Genomic DNA, 24,064 nt, shown 5'->3' with positions numbered 1-24,064 from the left:
CAAAGACCTTTTATAAATGTAAGATAATATCATTTTCTTCATATTAATTGCCAGCATTACAAGTTGAAGCATTTAGCTCCACCTCAGGGGCTGCAGAGGTAGGGCCCCATATGTTGTTTACCACTAAGTGCTTCCCATTTTCCCCACTGGTTGACACATCCTATATAGCTTTGGTTGATTGGAACAACCTTTAAAACTTTCTTATATAAACAATGTGGGTGAGGTAATATCTTTTATTGGATCAACGTCTGTTGGTGAGCGAGACAAGCTTCTGAGCCAGCCTCAGGTCCTGAAGAAGAGCTTTGTGTGGCTTAAAAGCTTGTCTCACTCACCAACAGAAGTTGGTCCAGTAAAAGATATTCCCTCCCCCACCTCCTCTCTCTAATATCCTAGGACTGACATAGTTGCAACTACATTGCATATAACTTTCTTAAATGGGTGCAGGATGGAGCTTCTTACACTCTGCTCCATACCAGCAACCTTTCACAGTAAGCAATCCAACAGGCAAGTCCTCATATTCAGGAAAAAATGTAGGCAGTTCAGGTACCCAGGAAGGTTAAACAGTATGTTCAACATTCACTTTCATACTCCTGTGACTGTGTAACAGTCCCAGTAGATCCACCACCAGTACAGAGAGTGAAATGACAAAGCAGACCTGGACACTAAATGCCCAGGCAGTCCTGCAGAGGAAAAGGGTACTCTGTTAAAGCAGCTCCCTGGTACTGTAAGGAGGATGAGCTCTGTACTTAGAAAACTTGAGTTGTAGCTCAAGGTGGCCTGTCTTTTTTTCTTTTCTTTTTTTTTATCATCTATGCATCCTATTCCTAAAGATAAAACCTGTGGTAAAGAAATGCATTTCATGAAAGACTTCGTTGCTGGCTTAGGTGACCCACTTCACAAGCTTCCAGATCTCTATGGCGTGAGTCTATGCTCTGAAAGATTTATATATATATATATTTAAAAGGTATTTATCTGGCCATTGCCACATTGTATTGATCAAGGTCATCTGGAAGTGCTGTTTTCTCACTGCGAGGGAAAGGCCTCCTCGACAATGCTCTTGCATGACTCTAATCCCATCTCCCTCCACCCAGTGCAAATCAATCAAGGCAATGACATCATTAGCAAATCTCTTTCCTCAGTGAACTTAACAGGATGGTTCACCACCACCCCTCTCCCCGTGAGGATGAAGGCACCTAATGGAATTGCTCAGATTCCCATCACTGACCTAACTGAGCTACCTGCACACAGCAGGAGTACCATCAAATCGTATTGTAAAAGAATCTTGCTTAAAGGAAGGAGCTGTAGTTTGTTTTTCTTTTTTATAACTTGTCTCCAGTGTATGCATCTAAGACAAGATCTGTAGGAATAAGCAGCAAACCTCTGAAATATTCCTTAGGGCTGAGGCAAAATTGTCAGGATTCCACAGGCTCCAAGCGCCATCTTGTGTTGGAACATGTTTGTGATTTCAGCTTTTATCAACTACTGTAGTTTAAATTTAATCCAGTAGGAAGCTTTAAATACCAAGAAAGACAGAACATTTCAGTTCCAATGCAGCATAACTGTCCTAACAGAATGTATATGTGAAAATGTCATACTCATAAAATACTCAGACTTTTGTTGAGTAACATTAGAACTATGCACCACACCTGATAGCTGCTTTCAACTACCTGAAAGGGGGTTCCAAAGAGGATGGATCTAGACTGTTCTCAGTGATACCCAATGACAGAACAAGGAGTAATGGTCTCAAGTTGCATTGGGGAGGTTTAGGTTGGATATTAGGAAAAACTTTTTCACTAGGAGGGTGGTGAAGCACTGGAATGGGTTACCTAGGGAGATAGTAGAATCTCCTTCCTTACAGGTTTTTAAGGTCAGGCTTGACAAAGCCCTGGCTGGGATGATTTAGTTGGAAATTGGTCCTGCTTTGAGCAGGGGGTTGGACTAGATACCTCCTGAGGTCCCTTCCAACCCTGATATTCTATGATTCTATGATTAACTTATGTCCATTATTTGTCTCACATATTCACCAATGGGGTGGAAAACTTAGAAAGGTTTGTGGTCAGTTTGTGCTCTCTTCCCTACCACCTCTGCCTTCTCTTGTGGTCTCATTCGGATCCATGCCAGAGTTCATTTCCTGCTCCTTCCTGCTCTGTCCTTCCCAGCATGCATCCCTCCAAGCTCGCAATTTGGGATCTTTGCATTTACTCTGCAGTTCTTGTATTTGGTGATTTTATATTTGCATGGTTCTGTGTTTCTCTTTCAGCCTACATGAAACGACGGCACAGCTCAGTTAGTGACAGTCAACCTTGTGAGCCCTCTTCAGTTGGAATAGACTATAGCCAGGGAGCCAGCCCACAGCCACAGCATCAGCTAAAGAAACCACGAGTAGTGTTGGCACCAGAAGAGAAAGAGGCTCTAAAACGAGCATATCAGCAAAAGCCATACCCCTCGCCAAAAACCATTGAGGAACTCGCTACACAGCTCAACTTGAAAACCAGCACAGTGATCAATTGGTTCCACAATTACAGGTACAGTACATGTCCCACACAGCATCTTCAATGAGCACAATATATACTCTAGCCCTAAAAGGCTGTTAATTTCTATCTGTCTTAACTAGTGTTGGGCAGTGATACAGAAGGGACTGTCTCGTTAGCAAGGAGTTTAGAGTAATAATGATGGTGCAAACAGTATATGCCAGTTTTAAAATAATTCCTGGGAAACAAAAATACCCACATATTGACTTACATATGTCTTTCTTGTCTGTGAGAAATTCTGCATTTTGATTTGATATGTCAGAGTGGGACTTTAAACTGTCAGGGGTCACTGTTGTAGGATATTTATAATTCATATTGTAGTCTACCAGATAGTGTGTACACTACTGCCTTCTATTGGATGGAATCAGAACTATTCTTTTGACATAGGTCCTACAGTGCTGAAAATTAAAGGAGATTTTCCTTTAGCTCAAGATATAGAGACCTGTGATTTGGGACCAGGAGAATGTGTTCTGTCATCATGAAGTTCCAAATAGTCATGGTGTGCAGCCTAGTGACAACCATGATGGCTGAGGTGGCTGCAAATTTATTACACTATTATGATAAATCCTTGATTCTATGATTCATCCTGAAATGAAATGAGATTAGAGTCTCAGTTTAATCCCTTGTTCCCTTTTAAAAAGAACCACAATTGGGTGCATTGAGTAGTTTCTGACTACTGAAGACCCAGTGCTTGACCAGCTTGACCACTGAGAAGTAGGAGTTGGATAAACACACTCAGATTTTGTCTGAAAGGAATTGATCAGGAATCCTCATCATCTTAACACACTTTTGTCCCAGAAATTGGCACTGATCATTATAACAGTTATAATTTGAGAGGTAGAAGAAAACATACAAGCCTCAGTCCCTTGCTTTTTGAACCAAGGCTCCCTGATTATCATAGGACAGTTTAAAAAACCTTAACAAACAATTCACATTTTAAAAGATTTCTCCCTCTGAGCTCTCCTCTCTGCTGCTTCCGAGGCCACTGTGGACACAAAAAAAGACTCCTTGTTAATGACTGAGCTAAGCAATAGCAATGTGCTGTTCTCACTTACACAGATGAATGAGAGTACACTGGTGACATGTGTTATCTTCCTCATTATCATGAGGTCTTCTGTTAGGCACATTGTGAGAAAGCACGACAAGTCATGATCGATCAGCACATTTAGCCACACCACACTATACATGAATTCAGAATAGTCCTGCAGTTACAGACAACGTAAAATATGTACAAGCGAGGCAGCAACCTAATCTAATGGTTGGAACACGACATGGAATCAAGAGTTCGGGTTTTGTTTTGTGACCATGAGCAAGTCATTTATGGCCTGACTGAAGTCAGTGGGATTTTTTTGAGTGCTCAGCACCTCTGAAAATCAAGCCGTGGACTACTACTACTCGATGCCTTATTTTCACCGTCTGAAAAACAAGAATATTAACAAGGGTTTTGTGAACTTGAAATAATGTCTATGAAATGTTTTTAAAGCCTCAGCAGAAAGGAGTTTTGTGAATGTTAGGTATCTTTATTATTTTTATTATTTATTAATATATATAAGGTGGTACAAGAAATGAATTCATGGAACTGCAGAAGTTTCCCTTTCTAATTATAAGGAATCTTGAAAGATAAGAATGTGGCGTGTTTGTTGTATTTTAAAGGCGTCAAGTGCCCATTTTCAAATTTAGCTTGCATTGTGGGTTTTAAATCTTCCATACAACTGCTGTCTGTCCCATTTACAAACCTTAGTGTACTGTTCCTCTTTAATTTGATACCTTTTACTTAATGTCTTGCTGTCATGGATTCGGGGTCTCAGGAATCTTGTTACTGCAGTGCTTATCCATCAGGTGTATGGCTTATGCCATACATTCCACAAACTGTTGCTGCATTAGAGTATGCCACCACAGCCATCTTTGTGTAAAGAATGTGTGTTGGCACATGTATGTCACTGCAAGAGGCACTATGGAAATACCTGAGAGAGAGAATTTCACTTTGAAATATAAATATTCAGAAAAGATTTCATTGTATCCACAAACACATCTAAACTTTTCTGTTTGTTTCCAGAACTCAAGATTCAGCACGTACATAAGAATAATATACATCTGACTGTATTTATTTGCATTACATAAGCTCCCAGAGGCCCCTTTTGAAATTGGGACCCCATTGTGTTAGAAGCTGTAACAAATACATGTTAAGAGATGGTCCCTGCCTCAAATGACTTACATTCTAAATAGTGGGACAGACAAAGGGTGAAAGAAAGGAAGTAGTATTAACCCCATTTACACATGTGAAGTTGAGGCACAGAGATTAAGTGACTTGTTCAAGATCACTTAGAGAGCCTGTGGTAGAGGTAAGAATTAAACTTTGTTCTCTTGAATCTCAGTCCAGTGCTATTACATTATTAAACTCCATTCAACTTAATTTATAAAAGTTCCAGGAAACATCACTATATTAAGTGTCTATTTATGATACTGGAAATTGTGCAAAGACATGTACAGTGAACTCCAGCATAGTCCCTAGGATAGCCTCATATTTTGAATAACACTGAAGAATGTCACTGGGTGTGATTGTAGTGGTCTTCATTTTCCACTGATAGGCACTTTCTGTCCAGAATTTCCTAGCTGCTGCCACCAGTTCCTGTTTATTGTACAGACTTTGTCTCCTAGTTAATGTTATGCTTGATTGACTTCCAGACCTAGTGTGTTGGGGATCAATTCCAGGGATTTGCACATCCATCAGTCAAGCCCATACTAAATAGAACTGTGGCCAAATATTCAGTGAGCCTGCTGTGATTCACTATCTTAAGTGGAACTGTGGTATTTTAAATGACATATTTCTTAGGTGGGCAGACACAAAGTTCTCCGTTTCCTTCTCCTGACTCTGTGAGCACGTCAGGAGCAGTGTGCTTTGGGTCAATGCCTGTAAAGGTAGATTTATAAGAAGTAAATAAAGCCTAGTAATAAACACAAAATGCATGGAAGTAATGTTAATAGCAAATTAATATTACTACCTATGGTCCCCGGTCTGGTGAATATTATTCTCCGAGGGACATTTATAGACTGGTAATCCCTGAGAAAAGCCATGTCAGCAATTACTGCCGAAGCACTCTACTGTCTCTGAAGCAAGTCAATAATGTCATTAGCTTCAGACACAAAGCAGACGTTCCAGCAGTGTTCTGTTGCTAGTCTATGTTCTTCCCAGTATACATTAGTTCCTGCAAGAAGTTTAAGGTTCTAATGAAAACTTGCCGCAAACATGAAAAGGGTTTTTCATCTATGACTTGAAAGACAAGGCAGCACTTCTTCATTAAAACCAGTGGTGTTTTTCTTTTTGATGAAGTTTTCTCTAAATTGTTACTGAGTGTACACTATTCCTGTGCTGAGCTTCGTTCTTCTTGTTATCTAGGAACATGGGGCATATCTTGCAGTAGAATGCACAGAGGTCATAAACAATTCTATTAATCACAGTTGAATTACGATTATATAATTGATTTAGTTATCAAGGCTAAGTAAAACCCCAGGCCACACATCATTTCATTTCCCTGTGAGATCCAGGACATTGGGAAACTCCTTATGGGAAGCTCAAATAAAATGACATGTACCTTGCTGGGTGATTTTTACACACTTCATGTTGTAGGAAGCACAGTTGACCATTCGGTGACTTTTACCCATATGTGGAGTGCATTAATTTCCTAGGAGTGCACTGCCTGTCATGTGGTTATTAATGTTCTGAAATTAAATTTATAAACAAAAAATAAGGCAGAAGTCACACTAGGCTCATAGACTGAAAACCAGTCAGAAAGCTGCACTGCCCTAAAGTTGATTCAGAATTATATTCTTATTTTTGATCAGGGTTTCCTGTTTGTAATAATTATTTTTTCTGTTTTTTGTTAAATTGTGGGCAAGTCATGGCTAATTTGTAGGAGCAGAAATCAGAATGTTGTTGGTGTTTTTGTTTCCCCTCTTAACTATATATTAAAAAAATCCCTTCTGAATTCCTATGCCCTCGGAGCAGAGAGGAATCTGTAGGTTCTTCAGGCACTCTCTGAAACTTCATGCTTTCAGAAGTGAGATTCTTGAGAATGGGAGATCTTTAGGACCTTTTCTCTTGATCCCCCTTTATAATCCATGTACGATCCTGCAAAAATTGTAAATGTCAGTATGTGTGTAACTTGGATTGAAGTTCTCCTAAAGCAACAAGTATTGTTTTAATTAAACTAGAAGGTCTATTTATGATGTAACACTCTGTCCTTCTAGAACAATTCTGTTATCTGCACGAAAATTAAATTTACACTGTTTGCATTATTGAACTGAACAGTCAGAAGGAATCAGATTTACAACAATTATATATGCAGTGTTGTTGTAGTCATGTTGGTTCCAGGATATTAGAGAGACAAAGTGAGTGAGGTAATATCTTTTATTGGATGACTTCTCTTTAAATCTCTTAAATTTTGGCACATTGTGAGTATTACCCAAAGTAAAAATGGGGTGCAAATCCAGACATCCCCTTTCTCTTCCTGCTGCACTTTGGGAGAGTTTCTATATGGATATGGACTTTGTAGGTTGGGCCTAAACAAAGTGCTGTTTAAAAGCAGGTATATGACGTATCATAGTAAAGTATTAAAGAAAAGCCTTGACTGCATTTCATGTTCTTTCATGTGTTTCTTCAGCTCATCCTTTGAATATATAAACACTTCTAAGGATTCAGATTTGGCACTTCTGTCTACAGGCCAAGGAAAAAGCTTGTTGTGAATATGTTTTCATTTTTTTTGTCAGTTCCTTGAGAAAACATACATTATATATTACTGTAGTCTATGATTATGAATGACTAGCACCAAACTTATTGTTCTGTTACCATGTCTTCTAGATCTCGCATCCGTCGAGAGCTGTTCATTGAAGAAATCCAAGCAGGAAGCCAGAGCCAGGCTGGATCAAGTGACTCTCCTTCAGCCAGAAGCAGCAGGGCAGTTCACAGCTCTGAGGGAGACAGTTGTGATGGTGTGGACACAGAAGGCCCACCTGAAGGAAAACAAAGTGGTCTGGAGGCGGACGAATACAGCAATGCAACCACAAAGTCTCAGGGAGGGCAAGCAGAGTCAGCTTTTGAAGCGGGGGAAGAGGTACCACAAGATGCCAGATCATCAGAGAAAACAGAGTCATTCCATTTGGGAATGGAGAGCCTGGAGGATACTGATGATGAGGGTAGGCTCAAAGCACCACGTCAGAGTTCTCCACCAGGGTCTCAAAGTTCAGGAGAAACTCTGGAGACAATGCCAAACTCTGCTACAGAAGAGGATGCCTCTACCTCAGCTGCCTCCACCTCAGTCCTTACAGGGGAGAGCTCCTTCAAGTCAAAAGAAAGTTCAGAGAAAATGTTGAGTGTGCCAAGTACAAGTTCCACATTGGCTGCAGGTTCACAGAAAGCCAACTCTATTCAGAGTTTATTCAGCTTTTCCGAGGCAGCAAGCTCCAAGAACACGCGGGACAACACCTTGAGGAAAAAGAAAGCAGCAAACTTGAACAACATAATACACCGTTTAGAGAAGGCCGCTAGTCGAGAAGAGCCCGTTGAATGGGAGTTTTGAGATTAAACTCACCCAACTCTAGAGAGCTGGGAAAGTTAAACTGGACTTCTACTGGTTTTATTGTGTTGCGCACTTACCGCCCTGCAGGCCACAGGGCAAAAACGCCATAGGCCAAGGTGCATATAGAAAACAAAAGGAGCGTTAAGCCCAATTTATGTTTGTGTTTTCAAGGAAGAAAACTGAAATGTGTGGTCAAGCTTTTTTGTACCCTGAAGTGTTTTTATTAATGCCCTAAGTGATTTCCACAATTTCTGGAATAACTCATACAGCTTTGCCTTGTGCCCTCCTCTTTGGTGTGGGCTTTAAAAAAACAAAAACACAAAAAAAAATCAAACCCACATATTTAAAGGGGGCTTTTTATCTGCCATCTAATGGCTACGGAGCGATAATACACTATTATCTTCTTAAACCAGGAAAAAAGGGGAGATTTTTCAAAAAGGAAAAATAAAGTTTTTTGTAGCTGTTCAGTTGCCACTAAGAGATTGCACAGTCAACCGACTCTAAACACACTAGTTTGGATTCCTAAATATTTTCAAGAAAAGAAAAGAATTGTGTTGTTTGAAACTTTGAATTAAAAAAAAACACGTACTCAACATATTTTTTAACAAAACAAAAAAAGTCACATCAGGAAAATATCTTAATTTGTGGTAGCTGACTTAGTGTTTTCTTGTAAGTGAAATAGAATATTGACATGTAGTGCACATTGTTTCATAGCTTTAACTGATTCTGGTCTTTTGCAGACCAGAATTTGTTTAATACACTCCATTTTAGGCCAAATCAGGACAAAAAAAATCTGAATCTAGGTATTTTATAATCTGCTTTTTAACCTCTAACCACAGAGCACGCTGATCAGACCTCATATCCAGGAGGTTTAAGAGAGAACTTAGAATAGCATGTACTTGATCATTTCATTGACTTGTAGTATATCTAGTACCTTTTTGTTTAAGAAAGAGAAATGAAAAAAGTTGGCCAGTAACATTTCAGCCTGCAGCTCTGGGGACATATTTTACAGCCTGAAGCATTCAGCTAACTTGAAATCAGTTAGTTTCATTTACATGTGTAACTGATAACACACACCACTAAGAAGGAATTGGGGCCTGCCTCAGATGAAGAGATTTCATCCTACAATAGGTAGCCCTTCACTGACTCTCTTCCCACCATAAGCACTGATTTAAATGTTTTAGTTTGTGGGAAGTTTATTTTTTGTAGAAAAAGAATACATTGCAGGTATCAGATGGGCTGTGACCAAGATGTAAATAGCCCAAACTCCAAACCAAAATACTCGTGCTTTGGAATCCCAGTCCAGACTATTCCACCCTTTGGAAATTTAGCCTCTTCAGATTATTTTATGCACAGCATAAAACTGATCAAAGTACAAATCAAATTCTGACTTGTCTCTAACTCCTCCTGTTGTCTATATGTATATGCGTGAGCATAGAGGTGTGTGGAAGGATGTGTGTGTGTGAGTGTGTGCGTGCAATTTTATACGTCTGTGTATTTTCTTATGTACTTGTGCACACATAGAGTGCATTACTGCCACCTTTTTTCAATAAGCTGTTTTATCAGTTATGGCTTCTACAAGTTTGCTAATTTAGACTCCTTTATTGCCATATCTTTAAAACTAACAATAGATGATTTCGGTATATATATATATATTTTTTTTTGCTTATTTATAGGTGCTGTATTTTATTATCTGATTGTTAGGAAGGGATGAAAGGGGGCAAATATTCTTTAGAGGGATAGACTGCCGGCAGTATTGGGTATAATTTACAAGATGTAGTTGTCATACTGTATATTATTGATTGAAGACTTTTTGACCGTATTGTGTATCATTGAAACCTTTGTCTTAGGTCAGCATCTTTTGATGACACTTTAATGGTGCATTCATTACTTCTTAAGTTTAATTAATATTACTTTTTTGATTTTGGGAGGGTGGGGAAAGGAGTTCCAATTTTAAAGGTATGCTCCCAATATTACACCTCAGTGTGCTTGTATTAATTAACTAGTAGGACTTTGACTGTACGATGTGAACCCACATTTCTTGCATGATGTTTTAGAAGTGATGTATTTCATTTACAGTCTCAATGTGCAACAGCAGCACTTAGTTCAGGTTTTCACAAATTAAGCGTCACTACACTATTAGCCTTTTCATGAATACGAAAAGAAGGCTCTAGGAGGCTGAAAGGCAGAGATTTATTTACCTGTTTTTACTGTCACAGTCGTTTCAAATTACCTGCTTGGATAACCAGAGACTTAGCTTGTGGTGCATGATTCAAATTTGATAAACAGAGACCACAACTAGCCCTTTCTGTGGTGAGCTGAAGAGAAAATTAGGAACATGTGATTGCACTATCTAGAATCACTGTGACTTCTACTTAAAGAGACATAACGTTTGGCTGAGAAAACTTACAGCGAAGGACATGGTAAATCAAAACATTACCATTCGAAATCTTCTTTTCACCGCAGTGTCTCCTTAAAAGCAAATGTTTTGATTTGGTTTATAAAACTCATCTCCATTTATGAATGTGTGTCCCATTCAAATATATGTATTTGTACATGGGTAACAATGAAATATAAACATCTTCAGTTCACCCAAGAGACAGAACTTATAATTAGACAAATCCAGATATTGTCTTACATTCTAACTTAATCAGTTTTCTTTGTTTACATTAGAACAATATATTTGCCATGCGTTGCCACCCTCTGTTTCTATCAGGTTGATATCTGGGTGCTTGATGCAGTCAAGTGGTTAAATTTTGCTTCCTTGTAGGTTATGGGTTTTTTTTTGTTTTGTTTGTTTTTTTTCCTATTTATTATTTTGCTTAATTAAGGTCCCCAGACCTGTTTTTGAATAAGCGTGTCTGTTTATTGCATTCAATAATGCTTACTGAGAGCTGTCACTGAAAGCAAAATTGTATTAATAGGATGAACTCAAATGCAGCAGTAAGGGTTAATCTCTCTTCTTGATAAGCAATACTTAAGTGCCTTCAAAAGTATCCTTTTTGTTCTTTCGTTTTGTAGTTTTCAGGTTTCTGCTACTTACATTAGAGGAGCCAAACACTCAAAAGTGTCTGCTTATTTTTGTTAATGCTATGTCAATTTTCTAAAAGCATATTTGTAGCTCTCCTGTAAAGGATGTTTCCTTTATAACACTAACAGTGAACTATAAACTCCATTATACCACTTACAATGCATAGAATTTTGTTGAATGAAGACAGCACTCGTAATTCATAAATCACCCCATTCTGCCAAGGGCTGTCATCAGTATTTATTATAAAATTAGTCAGATAAAATGCTCTTGGTATTCCCTATATTTTGGCACTTTATTAATGCTTTAGTTCCTTTTGTCATTTCATGCATAATATCATAGGTAGAAAGTACGTAAAACTATTAGAATGCCATTGGGATGACTCCAAGCTTCCAGTTAGGAATCACGTTACAGTTCTTTGACAGATACCTTATCTTACTCTCCTGTTTGGAGATTTTTTCCTTACTAGTTTTCCAAATTGGCAAGACCTCCCTGGTTGAAAAAGGGTTAAATTGCATCTGTGGTGAATGATTTTTAGCTATATTTCTTCATGGTAATGAAGTATGTTGTTTAAAATTAATGTTGCTGGGGAAATTAGTATTACACTCCTAGTCTTCATTACCTGATAAAGAGCTACTGGAGAAGTAATGTAAAAAGAGTTGGACTCTTCAGTGCTTTCCAGTCGTTGATTAGTTGAGAGTAACAAAGGTGAAAGGGTGTATAAGGTGCCACATGTTCAACATGTGGGGCTGTTCTCTATGCACAGTTATATTATAGAATTAAGACGACTGAAAATGGAGCACTTGCTGAAGGCATGCTGTTCAGTACTTTTCCAGATAGATAAAAGCACATATAGGTCTCTAGCATTACAGGTTTTCTGTAGACTGTTTCCATTTTTATGTTCTTTAAAAGCCTTTTTTAAAAACCCTTGTTTCTGTTTATAGTTCAGACTTTGTCTAAAGCAATGGAGGGATAGGCCCCAGGCTGTTTTAACAAATATTTTTATACTGAAGGTAAAATTCTGTCATTTTTATCTCTGGACGGGTAGTGCAAAAAGGAGAGAACAATATTGAGATTTAACGAAGTGTGATGGTCTCTTTTATTATTGTGTTTATGGAGAGCGGATGAAGTATGCCTGTTGATTATAATTGTTCCATTTTTATAAATACAATTTTCTTTATCTGTGGAATCACAAGATTTTTCTTACTGATAACAGAAGAAAAAGGGTTTTGTTAAAGTAGCTATTGAATGCCATAGAACTTGATCATTGTAGTTTAGCTTGCACTCCTGCAAAATTTATAAATAGACTTTATGGGTAGAGTCACTCCTTAAGGAGCCTTGCATTGGTATGCTCTATCCATATCATCTGTCCACGAGCTGTTTCACAATAAGGTCTTTACTAGAATAAGATGTCTCAAAGTAAAAATCGCATGCCTTTCCCATTAGGTAAGAGGTTTTTGTATTCATTTTTAACATAACCTTCATGTGGGGAGGCTACAGTGAAGGGGTTAATGAACACTACAGAATTCTATGCAATATTCTCTAGTCATTATTTTAAAATATTACCATTTTGCAATCTTTTAGAAGTGAAAACAGCGATCTAGAGAGAAAGTGTGTCATCTCAGTGTTCGCGCAAAGTGAAATTATAATGCTGATTAATTTAAATAAATTAGAATTAGGGGAAAATCTTGACAGAATAATGTGATAAATATAATAAAAAAGATTGCAGTCCCCACTAGCAATGCTGCAGCCCAGGGTCTGTCAGAGTTTCCATCTTAAAATCCCTAATTTCAAGGGTTTTAGAACTCTGCTGTAAAACGAAAAAAATTGCTCTTGGCAGGAACTTGGTAGTTTAGAAATGGAAAAACATTTTGACCATATTTAAATTATAAAAATACCAAAAAAGTAATTGGTTTCAGATGCATTTTTGCACTTAAATCCAAAACAACTTCCTTATTTAAACTGAAATGTCATTAGTAATATGGACTAATGCCTTTAGCAGGGTTGCTAAGAAATCAGCAGTGTTATGTAGCAAAGTGATTCATTGTAAATGCAATAAATAAATATATTCATAAAGATTTTTGACATGCAGATGGAGGATCTGTTTTGTTTCTTCGCTTTCCTTTCAAGCAAGTGAATTCTTTAAATCATCTCTCTTGCTTATATTACAGCCCATGTATACTGGGTCTTAAAATCACTCCCTATACTTGAGTTCCATAGGTTCTAATTGTGAGGATTTCCTGGAGATCGTAAGAAAGATAGAGAGAGAGGAAGAAAAGCTGTCATTTGGTCTTAGGCCTGATCTTATGTCCACTGAAATCAATGGAATGTCTTTCCTTTGACTTCAGTGAGTTCAGCCCCTACCAAGACATGCTGCTTATATCTGATCTTCCACAGTTAAACTTATACAGACATAACAAGTGTAAAACGCAGCATTTAGTTTAATTTACTATTATTCTAGGCCTTCCAGTCTCCATGGCATATTCTGTGGTCCCTCTGGCCAAGCACTAACATGTCTTCCTCCATATCATACATACAATCAAACAGTTTTAAATTAAAGAGCCTGTAAAAATTCTGTATAATACAAGATGTTCAAAAAGTACCAAGCAACTTAAAATATAACTCCAGATTACTTTAAATAATGAAAATAAACATTCGCGTGGGACAGCTGGGTTCCATTCTTGGCTCTGTCATTGGGGTGAGCATGGCCAAGTCACTGCCTCTCTTTGCCTCAGTTTCCCCATCAGTAAAATGGGGGTAGTGATACTGACCTCTTTTGTTAAGTGCTTTGAGATCTATGGATGAAAAGCGCTATATGAGAGTTTGGTATGTATTATTCATCAAAAATCATTTTATTTTCTTTCCCTATTCATTTTTGTGACTTTAATATAGTAGATATTGAATAAACAATGTATTAAATATATGTAACAATAGATTTTTAAGAAAATATAAGTCCATTGTTACCATATATATCCAGATACTATTATGGCCTTTATCACCCCAGTATCTGAACTGCTAAATTTTGTGTGTAATGCAATACGCCATATCCTATTAATGTACAGTGATTAAAAGACCCTTCTTTGGGGAGGGTCAGCTATAGGCTCCTGCAGTCCTTAAAAACTCAGTTAAGCCCTGAAAATATATCTGAAGTGGTGCTTTGGTTTTGTGATGGTCCTCAGGTATGAATTTCATCCTGATAGAGCTGTTCTTTAGCATAGTGATATGAATTTTTTGGTCTCAAGTGACATGAATTTTTTGGTCTCAAGTCAGTTCCTCATAGAGAAGTGTTCACATCACAAAAATTAACCACACAATTTTTTACTAATTGGTACCCTTATGAGCATCCTCTGTAAAGGCCAGGAATTGATTGGCTGTGGAGACTAAACACCCTCCTCACCCCTTCTATGTCAGGCCAAAGGCACGCTGACAGAGAGGGGGAAGCGTGCACTGCTGTACCTGTTGTGTGGATAAAAAATGGACTTGAGTCACCAGGGTTGTCAATTCATCACAATTCATGAGCATGTTCAGGCACAAAAATGTGTAGAAGGAAGAATATCTACTTAAAAATTATACTGGGATTATTTAATCTTTTATTTTTGGATAGATGTATGCCAGAGGACAAGTTTTGCCATCATACAAGCATGCAACTCCCATTGACTTCAGTGGAAATCATGCGTGTCCAAGAGCACAATCTAGAGCTCTTTCTAGATTCTTTCTATTACTAAATCTGACGACTTTGCTGTATCACTTCAGTTTCTCTATTAAACTGAAATAGTCAAGTGAGCCCTGACCATATAAGAGTTAAATGACAAATGGTCATATTAGGAAACTATCATAAATACTAACTGCTGCCCCACTTCCCCCAATCCATCCATTAAAGGCATATCTATGGCTGTTCATTTTGTTTTTGGAGATATTTGTACTACTAAGTAAAGTACTCACTCAAAGGTCCATGGAAAGTGGAGAAGAATCCCAGGAATTTCCTGAAGTAGTGGTGACAGGAGTTCTTTGCATAGTTACTGTGTAATTTTGTGGTAATGTTTGTAACAGCACAATCTTTCTATTGGTAACAATAATAATGTGTTAATTGTGTTATCACCTTCTAGCTGTGCGGGTCAATAATATGCATTTTTTAAAGGTTTTAAACACGTATACTTACACTATTCCTGTTTGGAAAAGTTCCTAAATATGTAGTATATTTACAATATAGGCCTTAGTGGCTCAGTAAGGAATTGCTACAGTCTATCCGGTAAATTATATGCATTGTGGCATGGGTGGATGGCAGTTTTAAAAATGTTATTGACATACTAATATGTATATTAATGCATAGAGTGCCAGTTTCCCACGTCCTAGGCAAAATCCATGTTGCAAGAAAGTGACTGCAGGCTTCTGAGGGATCAGATCGTTTGAACATGCAGGTTTAATTAACATGAAGAGAAAAATTCACATTTAGAATACATAAAAATAATTTCAAGGGTCTGGCTGAAATGTACAAAAGCTAGATAATTTAGAACTCAGGATGAAATCACATCCTCAACTTGCTCTGTAACTGTACAAATAGGTTTTGCTTTGATATGGCTATCAGGAACCTCATGCACTAAGCACTCTTCCATGTACAATATGAGCTGCTATGCCTACATACAGTATGGTCAGTTAAAGGGAGCAGGATTCCATCCTTTAAAAAAGGTTTTAAAAAAGAAAGAATTTTTCAGTAAATTAAACCAAGTGACAAATCAAAACCAGCAGTTCATCTCTGGTGCCCCAGCATGCTTAAAAGTCTACTTCTGAGGTGTATGTAACTGAAATTGCATATTCTGAGTTCCTGTCAGGGGACTTTGTTTACTTTGGAAGACTAAGCATTTAACTGGCTTTATAAATCCAATCCTACATATGTGGAACTAAGAAAAGTATATCTAGATGTGTTATAAGATTGGTACTCAGTCAGGGTTCACTCTGCATTTCTCCGGTTTTTGTTAGTTTCCATTAGACCCTTACTATTATTTTAATGTATTATTTGTGTGTAAATGAATTAGCTTTAAAAAAAGTGTTTCCAAAGCACCTAGTTACCTCTGAATGCTAGTATAGTATATACAGTAAGTGTTCTAGATAAACTAGCTTAAAGGAGGGCAGGTGAAGAATAAGCAACACAACTATATTGTGCTGTTGGGTGGGGTTTTTGTCTGTCCCCACTTTCCCCTCCATAAGAGGCTTCCATTGTTTTTTCATCCTCGGGAATGAAGTTGTTCACGGATTTCCTGTTTGTTCTTGGGGGGGGGGGGGCACGAGCGATGGGGAGGGGAGGTTTTTTGATTATTTTGAAATGTTTTTAGTTTAAGCAATATTATTACACAGTTTCCTAGAAGCGTTTAGCCTATACTTCTTTCATAAAATGTACTATTTATCAAACTTTCTGTAATCAGAAAGATAACGTGCCTTATCTTCTCATCTCTTCATTGAGAATAATCTAAAGCACAGTGATCTAGATTTCAGCATACACAAGAGCCTACTTTTTATTTCAGAAGAAAAGACCAATCAAGGTGCATTTCAGTAGCCCAGGGCCACTAATCCCTTTGATAAAGAGCACTTAATACTACTGTGCATTTAAAACTTTGTGCAATAGAAGTTCTAGTTTTATATTTAGGAGCTAACACACTGTACACCCAATGTAGGCAAATGTAAGCTTTAGTCTAGGAGGATTCAGGTGACTGAAGAGTATATTCACACTGGTTATATTTGCATGATGACATTTTGGAATAAATAGTCCACCATTGTACAACAATCTCTCTTACATTCATAACAACAATCTCTGAAAAAACATACTAATGGGTCTCTCAGTGAGCATTTAAAAAACTTGATTGGTCAAGCACCCATGTGATCTCCAGCTGTGGCTAACTTTCACCATGTTCTTACATAACTTTAAAATAAGCACTTATGTGTTCATTTCAACTTCCTGAGCCATTTCCTCTTCAAATGGTGATACATCATAAGGTCATTCCAGTCTAACTGGGACTTGTGAAGAATAGGGTTTTTTTTTCCTCTACATCACACTCCTACCTCCTCAGTTTGTACTAGCACTTGTTTATTTCTAAAACTCACTCTTTACACAGCAACATATGTCTAATTATATAAAGTTCATTATTAGAACAAAACAAAATTCTGGTCTTTCCTATTTATAGTGAGATTACTTTAAAATGCCTTTCAGAGATTTTTATATAAACACAACAGAAATATACATATCACTTCTTATTGCTTAAACAGACATAGATGGTCCAAACTCATTCTATTCCGTTCTGTTTAGAAGAATTGGCCTGCTCTGGGAATTGGATGGGTTGGCATGTATTTGACTGATTAATACCCATATCAATATGTTGTGTTTTCTGGAGCAATCCACTTAAAGGACTCTGTGTAAATGTCTACTAAATATTTGTATTTAAATATTAAAAACTATTTAGTATTGAGATTTAAAAGACTCAGTAGTGAGGGAAGAGACTCCAATATAAAGAGAGACAAAAAATACCCTAAGCCTCCTAGAGCCTCTGTTAAGATTTCATGAAGATGCAATATCCCTTTGTCAAGGTACATTGCAATCTGCTCAAGAGTATTACTTTAAAACAAGAGAGACTGGTTTCCTATGATGTTCGTCTTTGTTGGCATATGTTTTAATTTCTGCATCCATAACTATTTTTTCTTACATATAAAGTTGGTTAAAACAATCTTGTGCATTAACAACTCTTCCTGGTTTGAAATATGAAAATACTAGTTGTAAATTTGTATCTCTGCTGGAGTTGTTTGGTTTCCTTGCAACATAGAAACACATTAAGACAAGCATTCTGTGGGTAGGTAACAGTTTGAGAGAGAGGTGCTTAAGCAACAAGAGAAATGTTGCTTTAGAAAGAGCCCTGTTTGTATGAGGGAGGGATGTGTCTGCTTGGGGGACGAGATCAAGGGCCATCAGTAAGCGCTGAACCAGCACAAAGAGCCTTACAGAAGGCAAAGATGTAAGGAGCTGCGATTGTTGCATGGCGCATCACCTCCTTTGTGGATTGGAAGCAAACTTGCACTTTGCCTTTTTTTTTTTTTTTTTTTTAAGGACATCCCACTAAGAACATCAGATTAATTTTTCAGAAATAACATTTTCCCAATGCCGTGACTTTCTCCTTCTGGTGTAGTTAGACGGGGGAGAGGCCCTACATTAAAACTATTAGGTAATTTCTGCGAAAGGTTTTCATTTCTATCTATCAGAATAGTCTATGCATTTCTGTGTTGAAAGCCGTTTCTTGCTGTTCCTTTTAAGAAAACAGGCAGTGTCTGTCCCACTCTCTGTAAATGCTCCAAGAATGTCAAGTGTGTGAATTTGGATGTTAAATCCAAAGTAAATTAAGACTAACTTGTTTGGGAGTGGGAGTGCTTTTGTTTTTTAAAATTGTTTCCCTCATGTCCCTTTTCATTTTTATTAAGAAATTAACTCTTTGCATTTGTGCAATAACTACTTGCCATGATAATGGGCAGCCTTTTGAAATGAATGCCCTGACTACTAACACAGCACAAGATGAACTCAGACAGATAAAGTGGTGTACTTTTTCCTGAGAACTTTTTTGTTTTTAAATAAGCTCAGTTTTACCCCCATGTATTGTGGTGTCTTACATTTTTAGCAGTATTTTATATTTTTTTCTGTAACGCACTAAGTCTTAGACATTTTTAGAGCTTGTTTGTTATGTTCACAATCACAGATTTAAAAAAAAATCCTCACAAAGAACCAATTGACCAAAAAAAGTGTCTTTTTTTTTTTTTTTGTACAAGTAGCTTTGAGAAGCCCACGTTGTGTTGCTGTGACTCATCTTTTGTAACATTTTATTTCTTGGTATTTGTTTAAACATAAAAGTAAAAGTTTATATGGCTGGCAGTAGCGGGGAAGTGCTCCCTCCGTCAGCGGAATGGCATTGTTTCTTCTGTCTTTGGTTGGTTAGCCATATAATGTTTGTTCTCAGCACTGTACAACGGTCCCTATATGATATGGAGAAGCAATATCACTGTATGAAACTCACAAGATGTATTATTATTATTATTCACTAGCACCCTAGGTGTGATAATTGAAGTAAATATCTTTTATACAAACACAATTATGTGTGGGTCGTCTTTATTAAGGTGAGAGTCAAGACCTGATGGTCAAAGCAGCAAACATTTACATTGGTGGTTTTGATCATTTTGCTAATCAGTAGGGGGTTTGGTTTTTTTGTTGGTAATTGACTTTTCTAGCTTTGTATCTTGATTTCACTGAAGAATCCGTTTTCAGGATCTTAAGTACTTTAAGTGGCTAACTTTAGAATCTAGTCTCTCTCCCAGTAAATTCAGTGTAAACATTCCCTTTTCAGTGGGAGTAGGATTGGATACTTAGGCAGCAAAGAATAGTTACATTCTGAACTTGAGGAGAGAGATTAGGACCAAAATAGCATGTTCGATTTTTTTTTTTTTTTGTAAAATCATCATTGATTGTTGAGGTTACCAGTGACTTATGATCAGAAGTGCTTACCATTCAAAAATGTAGATGTGGCAGAACTTTGGCCAATATTTGGCTTGTATTTTGACTGCATTTTTTTAAGATATTCATAAAGAAAATTGCTTGCTCTTGTGGTGCCTTAAAATGTTAGCAGACTCTTTTTTCCTGTAAATATATTGAGGGCTTCCTACAAGTGTAGAATTGAAATTTTGGTATTAAAATACAGTTATTTAGATTCAACAATGAAATTCTTTTTGAAAAAACAGTAGAAATCTGTAGCTTGAAATGTCTTCAGATTCAGTTGTAATGCATGTTTGTTTCATACCCTTTTACCAGTCCTGTTGTGATCTATTCTTTAAATTGTGACTTTGAGGTCACTGAAATTATTGCAAGACTGGGACCTAACCGTATGATGTCTCCTCGGTATCCATGTATAGGCCTGTCTGTAACATTTTTCCTGTCCTGCAGTAAGAGAGTATATATCTCTTTTTTCAGGAACTATTGATTATTCAATGGAGTTCACACTGCAGGACAGAAGGAATTTTAAAGAGCTAAGACTGTAGATTTTGCACTGTACAATCCCACATCATTTAGCAATATTTGGTGGCATGAAGTTGTATAGGTATTAATCAGCTTTTTCCATTCCTTCAAGCTGTTCCAGAAATTCATCCTATTGGTTTATAGTACACTAAATTACATTAGCAAAATGAGCTATTTATGTTCAAAATGAAACGCTTGTTCATTCTGTATCTTTGCTATCTCTAGCTTTGCTTATATTTAGTATCTCAGGAGCGATCATTTATCTAAATACAGTATTAACAATGTTCAGTACATTTTATTTAACTTTCATTCTTCTGTAACTGCATTTCTTTACATATGACATGTCTGTGACAGTTCACTCAGTAAGATGTAAAAATTATAGTTTTAAAATAGAAATTTTAATAATATGTAATGACTGATCAAACTGTTGATTTCTAGGAGTATAATAGGGTTGGTCTTATGTAATGTTACCTCAATCATTTTAATGTTAAAGTACCTACGCTTTAAAAGCAATCTCAGTCTGATAGTTAATCTTCTGTATATATTTATAACTGTGCATGCTTTCAGGTGTACTAGGTTATGTTACCATCAAATATACTGGAAATGTACATGTAACTATGCAAGAGAAGTGTACCATTTTCAAAAACAGACAATTGCATCTAAACCTACACTGAGGAATAGGGGGTTTCCTTTTCAGTGTAGCATGGAAGCATTTGCCTGCTGTAAAATCAAGTTATGCTCCTCCTGAACTCTTTGCAGATGAACACCTAAAACAGTGGGGTTCTGCATGAGTTAGGAGCAAGTCTCAGAGAGCTGAGAGGTCTGCAACCTGCTATTTCATGGAGTTACAAGAAAGAAATATGCATCCTATGTGCATCCTGGATCTTAATCTGAAGTGTTATGGGAAAGCTGAGACATCTGTCTCCAAAAGGGGTGTGTGTGGTATAAATGCCAACAGGCCCTTAGTGCTTGTTATTACAGCATTCTTATATGTCATGATTGTTTTCATTTTACATGGGTCCTTCTAGGGTCACATGCTTTGATGATGCCTTGAGATTTTACAATGGAAATTCAAATAGAGTCAAGCAGACAAGCCTTTACTGTTTTTATCAGGAGAAAGTTTGTTTCTAGTATCTAACATTTTCTTTATTCTCTATTATTTCTTTTTGTTGTAATAAAGGTGATGAACAAACTGATCACATTATAACATTATTTTACTGTATTAAACAGTTATTTCTTTATTGCTACAAGCTGGAAGAACTGATGCTAAAAGGAAATTATGATGGTTTTCTTGAACTCATTAGTTACCCATGTATGATACTTTAAAAATCCTCCATCATGAGGGAATTTCTTGCCTTACAGAGTGAATGCCATTGAATAACACTAAATTCCTGGTTTTGGGGGGAAAGCCCCTAAACCGCCCATCCTTTTTAGGGCTCCAAATTCCATAGTTACAGCACTTGTCATTTAAAAAAAAAAAGTCAGAATTCTTCTTCAAGTGATTGCTCATACGTATTCCACAATAGGTATGTGTGCTCGCCACGTGCACCGGTGCCAGAAGTTTTTCCCGTAGCAGTACCTGTAGGGGACTGCCCTAGCAACCCCTGGAGTGGCGCCTCCATGGTACAGTATAAGGGGAGCTGCGCGCTTCCCTCACCCTCAGTACTTTCTTGCCACCAGGGAAGATGCTTCAAAACTGCTCTGCTTCAGCTTTGCTGTAGCTTGTCCCCAAAACTGCTTGTTCGTTCAGTGTATGGTACCTGTAGTTAGTTAGTTGTTTAGTTTAACTAGAGCGCCCAGGCCAGGTCATGCCGTGTGCTCCGGGTTTTAAGTTGCGCAACACTTGTAGGCGACCTACTCCAGTGAGTGATCCGCAGACTGTTTACACTGTTTGGGGGAAACCCATCTCAGCTATCACTGCAAGATTTGCAAGTCGTTTAAGACTCGGACCAAGAGAGAAAGGGACATTAGGCTCCAGGCTATTCTGATGGAGTTGGCACTGACTCTGGCTCCAGCGCGCTGCTCTGAGTTGGCACTGCGGTGTCGGTGCATGGCAACCCTTCGGCACCATCGACTAGTAGGCACCACTCCCTGTCCACGAGGCATGTCAAGAAGGCCAGGAAGAGGCCTTCACTGCGGCACCAGAGTAAACCCGGAACAGAGGCTAGACCCATATTGGACAGTTCTCAATCCCCACCGGCCTCCAGGCCTCCAATTCAAGTCGAGCTGAGTAGCCTGGCCCATTTGGATTAGGCCTCCCCAGATGTCTGGATGCCCTCCACACCTGAGGCCCTGCAGGCAGGCCAGGATGTTATATCCATGCCGATATCAGGAGCACCACCAATGTTGGCCCCGCAGTACAGAGGCAAGCTGCTGCTGGGATCTCCACATTCGCCCCCAGATCAGGACCAGTCTGGGTCAAGGGAACATTCCCGACACTGTTCGCCACCCAGTGACCATTCAGGGAAAAGTCCACACAGTTCACCCTCGATGCCCACCAGACTGTCTAGCTCGGTTCTGTTTGACTGAGATTCTCAGCACCGCTCCACCTTGAGGAGCAAACACTGATGGGACCGGGGCAGATGACGCCAAAAGGTCCTTGGAGGGGCTATCGCAGCTGGTCACAGCACGAATGTCGATGTTGTTCCTGTTCGTCGTCCCACTCCAGGACCCCGCCACAGCACTGCAGCCCCGGGCATTGATCACCAGCATCTCGCCATCATGGGTCCGCCCGCCAGAGCCGATTGCGGAGCACCTGTTACCGATGGTACTGGTCCTCCACGTCAGGATCATGGTCCTGTGGTTGGCACTGCTGCCGGTGCCACCACTCCTCCCATTCCAGGGACAGCGGCAGGTCATATGTCAGCCTGGCCTCCTTTTGTAGTCGTCCCATCAATGGGCCAGGCCAAACATGCGGTTCCACTGGTGCCACAGCAGGTGCAGTGGCACCGGGCACCATGGCCAGCCCAATGGTACCTGTGGGCACCGTGGCCCCCATCACAGCCCCCGGTGGCTGAAGCCTCAGAAAGACCACCATGACAGACTCCCGCTCAAACCACCCACCTACCCAAAATACGAGACCGCTTATAAGAAGTGGCGGGACTATAAGAGGCGCCCAGAGAGGCTGTCTCGGCCTGCTCCCCAGCCTGGATCCTCCGAGGGCAAACAAGCGGGGAAAAGGCGGTTTTGATGGGACACCCAGGGGCACCCTGCCAGTTCTCATCGGAGATCCACCCTCAATAAAGCTTACCTTCTCCAATTAGTTGTGTGCTTTCCTCCAGGAGTGGTCGCGGCTCACCTCGGACTGATGGGTCCTCAACACCATCTCCGGGGGCTACACCCTCCAGTTTACTTCCTCCCCGCCCAACCACCCCCCACCCATCCCTCCTGGGGGACTCCTCGCATGAGGCTCTGCTTGAGCAGGAAGTGAGGTGGCTCTTGGGCCTAGGAATGGTGGAAGCAGTATGGTGGAGTTCAAAGGCAAGGGGTATTAATCTCGCTATTTCCTTATCCTGAAAGCCAAAGGGGGGCTCAGGCCCATCTTGGACCTGCAAGGCCTGAACCAGTACATGGTGAAGCTCAAGTTCCACATGGTCTTTGTGGCCTCCATCATCCCCTCCCTGGATCTGCAGGACGCATACTTCCACATTCATATATTTGAGGGGCATAGATGCTTCCTCTGTTTCACAGTGGGGCAGGAACACTACCAATTTACGGTCCTCCCATTTGGCCTGTCCACTGCCCCCAGGGTATTCATGAAATGTATGTCGGTGGTGGCAGCCTACCTTGGGCGCTGGAGGAGTCCAGATCTTCCCCTATCTGGATGACTGTTTGGTCAAGGGCAGCTCCCAGTCGCAGGTGTGGGATCACGTGGTGCTCCTTCTGTTCACAT

General features: G+C 39.1%; 1 protein-coding gene across 6 annotated transcripts in view; it reads left to right on the top strand.

Moving 5' to 3' along the window:
- Positions 1–24,064, top strand: part of CUX1 (cut like homeobox 1) — a 441,436-nt gene that overhangs the window by 368,616 nt on the left and 48,756 nt on the right. For 2 of the 6 annotated variants that reach the window (XM_075074022.1, XM_075074024.1), the window contains 2 exons: positions 2,261–2,525; positions 7,390–8,653. The exons of 1 other annotated variant lie outside the window; for it this stretch is intronic. In XM_075074022.1, the coding sequence (XP_074930123.1) occupies positions 2,261–2,525; positions 7,390–8,107 (983 nt within the window). In that variant the 3' untranslated portion in view covers positions 8,108–8,653. Of the gene's footprint in view, positions 1–2,260; positions 2,526–7,389; positions 8,654–24,064 lie in introns of those variants that run through there. 3 more of the 6 variants (XM_075074023.1, XM_075074025.1, XM_075074021.1) reach the window with 2 other exon arrangements.

This window comes from Chelonoidis abingdonii, chromosome 20 (genome assembly GCF_003597395.2).
Source record: "Chelonoidis abingdonii isolate Lonesome George chromosome 20, CheloAbing_2.0, whole genome shotgun sequence".
NCBI lineage: Eukaryota > Metazoa > Chordata > Testudines > Testudinidae > Chelonoidis > Chelonoidis abingdonii.
The sequence above is the reverse complement of the archived record's forward strand: the minus strand, read 5'-3'. Positions and strand labels throughout refer to the sequence as shown.